Raw genomic sequence first — 5,585 nt, forward strand, 5'->3', positions numbered from 1 at the left:
TCTCAGTGTCCCCATGTCTCTCAGTGTCCCCATGTCTCTCAGTGTCCCCATGTCTCACTGTGTCCCCAGTATCATAGTGACAAAGGGACACACTGAGACATTGGGACACTGGGAGAAATGGGGAAACTGAGACACTGGGAGACTAGGGGACTGGGCGACATGGGGACACTGACACTGTGATATATAGGGACACTGAGACACTGGGTGACTTGCGATACTGAGACACTGGGAGACAGGGAGACACTGGGAGCAATCCATCTATGCAGCAGAATCAAACTGTGACTAGTTTGTTGGTGATTTTACAGAATTTTCTCTGATGTCACTCCTTGTGATTTACATCATGTGATGTCACGCATAACTAATTAATTATACAAATGATTAAGTATTAAGTATTTTTTTCCAAGAAAGGTGGCAACCTTAACTACACTTCACATAGGGTATTGCAATCGCGGCTAATCTCTATTCTCCAGTACTAATTTCGAGATCGATTTAGTATATCTGGGGAGTGTTATCACCTATTGCCACAAATACCCGTTTACCTAATACTCTTCCATATATCCCCATTATAACCATTTTCCTTACTATAGGAGTTTTCTTAGATCTCTTTATACCCTCCCTGCCTAAGATCCATTTAGTGGTTTACACAGTGTCTATTTTCATGCAACTATTTGCAACATATTATCTAGACACTATCCACGTTATAAATTGGATCTATTACAGTGAGAGGACATTTGGTCCTATTTTTTTTTAATTCTTTATTTTATTTGTGCAAGGGTTCAACACGTCATGCTTATCATGCCACAACAGCAAGGAAAACATGTATTTAAACATCATGTTACAATAGTCAGGCATTAGAGGGTACTGCACATTTTTATATATAATTGTCGCTTATCATGTAGTTTGTCAGTTCAGCTTATCTGAGAAGGTGTGATACAGGGTTAGGTCAAACATGACAACTTGAAACAATAACAGGTTAATGTCACAGATTAAGTTGATACGAAAACGTCGCTATTGTATCTTACAAAGCTGGCACTGCTAGGGTGAACAATCAGTCCAGCTAGTGGTTACATTCACTTTGTCTGAGCTGCTTCAGCCTATTCCGATATTTAGTGAAAGTCGTGGTGCTTCAGACCACAGTGTGTTAAGAACTCTGTCGGGTTGCGTGGCCATTCTACATTACAGTATGCTAAGTCTAACATTTACTTAAGTGTAAGGTTCACAGGTACGGATCTAAACAATGCAAGACTTTGTGTTACGTCTAAAGTGGCCCAGGTGAGAGTCAAGTTATAAGCGTTAGATTGCTAGTGCCTATAGCTGTATGTGTAGGGTGAGTGTTCCCCCTGGAAAGGGGAATTTTATACATTACTGTCGGCTGCTAAGAGTGTCCGTCTCTGCTCTACAGGCAGGGTTGGTGGCCGTAGGCCGTGGAATGCATAAGTCCTGGTTGCTTCACCCAACTCCCGTTCTGGCTGGTTCGCTTGAGTGGCTGAGTAACGGTCCCTTCTGGGTTCCCTCCCCATTGGGCCATGTGTGGGCTTCCCCGAGGGCTGAGCGCTCGCTCGGTGAGGTACGGGCAGGTTGGCTCTCCATCCTTGTGCCGGCCTGTGTGTTCTGTGCAACAGTTCGGTTAATCCCTCCGTTGTGGGCTGGAGCTCGGAAGTAGGTGAGTTCGGCCTGAGGGTCGGAGGTCTCTGGAGTCTTGGAGTGGCTGAGAGGTCGGGTATATTGGCTGGTCTCGCGGGGGTATGAATACCGGTGAGTGCCGTCACCCACGGGCCATTGCGGCTGTTCCGGCCATCTCGTTTTTCGGCGCCGTGTTAGTTTGGAGGCCGCTTTGGTTGTTCTTGGCGGGAGTCTGCCCAAGTGTCGCCGGACCGCTGGGCGAATCCAGGCTGCTGCCACTTTTCTCGCCATCTTGAAGGCTCGGCGCCCGGTCCTGTGTTCCGTCCAGAGGCCTGTGCAGAGCCGTTCGAAGAATGCCCACGTATGTTTGGGTGGCGTGATACATGTGCGCCGTGTTGCAGGCCGTGCTTGTGCCGCCATCATGACTGTGCCCTGACAGTTTCGCCTCACCTTAGGTTTTGCCGCCTGTTTGCATTGTTGTGCGGGGGTAATCGCCCCCAACGAGGACCGGGATATCCCCCGCCGGTCCAGAGGGGGGGTAGCAGGGCATCGTGTGCTTCTAGTTTGTGAGCGGTTCCTGTGCCGGGCGATCGGCCGTCTCCCCCAGGCACTCGTCTCCGCTCCCGTGTAGGCCTCATGGCCGGATCAAGCGCTCGTGTTGCGGTCTGTTGCGAGGCAAGTATCAGTGCGTTCCGCCGGGTGTCCTGCTTAATTTTCCGAACACCATGTGCTGCATTCATAGTTTGGTCGGCTAATATTGCAGATTTAATGCCCGCTGGTGCCGGAGCGTTTAGAGAGCGCGTCCGGCCATCTTGGCAGTCAGGCCCCGCCCCCTTGGTCCTATTTTTTTTAACATTTGCTATTTATTATTTACTATCACAATTTTTGTGTGTGTGTCTATCACCTAGTTAGTACACAGTTGTATAGATTTTTTATATTTCTTGTTCCTTATGAGGGACCAATAAAGATTAGATAGTTCTACTTTTTTTCGCTGTACTTAGGCATTGCCCATCTACTTAATTTAGAGCAATTTCTCCTCTAAGGATACCAGGTTTATACGGGTGACTGGTTTATTTAATCTGCCACCTTTTAGTCCTTCTTTCAACATCTTGATATACCACACCTGTGAGATGGATGGATTATCTCGGCAAAGGAGCAGTGCTCACTAACACAGATTCAGACAGATTTGTGAACAATATTTGAGAGAAATAGGCCTTTTGTGTACGTAGAAAAAGTCTTAGATCTTTGAGTTCAGCTCATGAAAAAATGGGGACAAAAACAAAAGTGTTGCGTTTATAATTTTGTTCAGTGTAGTTACATAGGCTAAAAAGAGATGTGAATCCACATAGTTCAGCCTTTCTCACATTTGTTTTAGCCATTGGTCCAAAAGAAGGCAATACAATTCAGTTTCAAGTGCTTTCCAATTTTGCAACAAAATTTGAAAATTCCATTATGGACCCCAGCATGGCAATCAGATCTCTTGTTGGATCAATATGCTGTTACTCCACATATTAAAAGGTATATCCCTAAACATTGTGTTTTTGCAAGAATCCATCAAGTTGCTGTGCAAACATTTGTACTTCTGTACATCTGTATTTGTTGATTTAAAATATTAATATAACATGGTGCTATAGCTATTATACATGTTTGTTTATCTATATGACATGTAACAACCTATTTAATTCACAACAATGAGTCAATAATGCTTGCTTTGTCAATGTGCCAGAGGTTTCTTTCTCTCCCTATTCAATATGTTACGTTTGACATGATAAAGGTTTTGCTGATTTGACAAAGTTTCTAAATCCTACATGAAAGGAAACCACCATTATAAGTACAGTTATACTGTATCACACAATAGAGAAACCACACAATGTAAGGAAAAAATAAAATACACCTTTCTAGCCATTGGGTGAGAGGGTTTGTATGTTAATTGCCAGTATATAATGAGTTCAGAATTCTCCTGGAGCAGCATTGAGTTGACATCTGAGCAGCGAAGTAAACATGGGGAAGGTAAAGATTTTCTTTTTTGGTTACCCAATTAGTACCAAAACTGACTCAACTATGAATGCATAGCCATTGAACATTGTGATTCATAAATTATCACTAGACCCGACCTTCTCGGATAAGAGATCAAGAACCTGCACTGGTAAAGGATTTAGCCAGCTGTGTTCCAAATAGAATGTGTTGGTATTCCTTGAGGTTAGGTTTGATAAGCAACGCTTTAGATCAAGGATGCCTTGAAGACCAATCTTCATTAAAAAAAACTATGTTCATATGTAAATGTAGTGTTTGTTTTCCACATTTGTTTTCCTGCAGATCACTTTTTATGAAGACAGGGACTTTCAAGGGAAGTCCTATGAGTGTTCTGGTGATAACGCTGACCTACATTCATTTTTTGCCCGCTGCAATTCCATCCGTGTAGAAAATGGCAGTTGGGTGATCTATGAACGCTCCAACTATATGGGACATCAATACTTTCTGAAGAAGGGGGAATACCCAGATTACCAGAGCTGGTTGGGTTTTAATGACTGCATAAGATCTTGCCACTCAATCCCACAAGTGAGTCAATCAAGGATGGGTTTGGAATTTATGTTATCGGCTTCAGCTTTGCTCATTTTGTAAGAATTCCTTGAATTTCTGGTATGGCAATATTTAACAAAAAGGGATAGAATAAAAAAAGGAAAAAGAAGAATGCGGATTTTTGTATCATACTTTATTTTTAAATCTTTGCAAATGTGGGTCCAAATTATGAATCCAGTTTATTATGGATAAAGTATGCCTATAATTGCAAATAAAAACTCTCATTTGGGCACTGTATATTAAATACAGTACATCTAAAATACTTACTAACAGGCTATTATAAAAGGGGCAGCAAATACCATATGCGATAATTTTTAATCAATTCCTCACAACATTAGTTGATAGTAATTTAGTTTTCATTATCAATTGAATGTTCATGTGTGTATATATAGTGTGTATATATGAAGTTTGGATATTTTATTCTTTCTTCAAATATCAATAAAGGAGAAATAATTGATACGAAACCCAGAAACGTCATTTGTTTTTAATAAACATGGCATAAAAATTATGATGATTACACAAGTCACTCCCAGAATGATAGTTTGTTTAAGTCCTTAGCATTATTATTGGATTTGTTTTTATAGCAAGAAATTGTTATAGTATAGAATGGTAAGCAAAAATAAGAAAATAGACAGTACATATGAGGAGCTGTCTTTGAAATGTTGATTATGCTAATTTAAAACAAGTTATTTTTTTCTCCAATTATTAAATTTCTCCTCTATTCACCTTCGAAACAGCACCACGGACCTTACAGAATAAGGCTCTACGATAGAGAGGAGTTCCGTGGTCAGATGAAAGAGTATGTTAACGACTGCTCTAACATCTTTGAGAGCTTCAATGCACGTGATGTCCTGTCCTGCAATGTTCTGGATGGCTATTGGATCTTCTATGAGGAATCTGGCTTCAGAGGAAATCAGTACTTCCTGAGACCTGGTGAATATAGGAGATACACCAATTGGGGATCCACAAATCCTAAAGTTGGCTCTATAAAACAAATTGTAGACTTTTATTAAAAATGTGATATGTAAAAGTGTATATTTCACTTAAGAAAAATAAAATTTGTAACAAAGATCTTTTCTACAGCATTAATATAGAATTAATAACATGCATCATAAAATTACACACATTTGCACAAATATGTAGATTGTTTAATGGTAAGTGATTATATAGGATTATTCTTTTTACAAAAGTTACCTTTACATAATGCATTTAAAAGTTTTACCTCAAATAGATCAGGGCTGGGCTTTGTTTTTCCAGGTCAATGCTCTCAACATGCTCTCAAAAATATCATTACTCATACCTACGGGCTTGAGTATTGAGTATCGAATTATATCTATTGAGTATCGAATTATATCTTCCTAGGTTAAAACAAAAATTATGAA

General features: G+C 40.6%; 1 protein-coding gene across 1 annotated transcript; it reads left to right on the plus strand.

The window, feature by feature from the left end:
• Window positions 1-3,530: 3,530 nt before the first annotated feature.
• On the plus strand, window positions 3,531-5,274 carry LOC134570816 (gamma-crystallin 2-like). The gene is made up of 3 exons (XM_063428796.1): window positions 3,531-3,633; window positions 3,940-4,182; window positions 4,941-5,274. Exons 1-3 carry the CDS (start codon window positions 3,625-3,627, stop codon window positions 5,214-5,216), a joined length of 528 nt encoding a protein of 175 aa, XP_063284866.1. The 5' UTR covers window positions 3,531-3,624; the 3' UTR covers window positions 5,217-5,274.
• The last annotated feature ends 311 nt before the right edge of the window (window positions 5,275-5,585 follow it).

This window comes from Pelobates fuscus, chromosome 8 (assembly GCF_036172605.1).
Source record: "Pelobates fuscus isolate aPelFus1 chromosome 8, aPelFus1.pri, whole genome shotgun sequence".
In the NCBI taxonomy this organism is placed as follows: domain Eukaryota; kingdom Metazoa; phylum Chordata; class Amphibia; order Anura; family Pelobatidae; genus Pelobates; species Pelobates fuscus.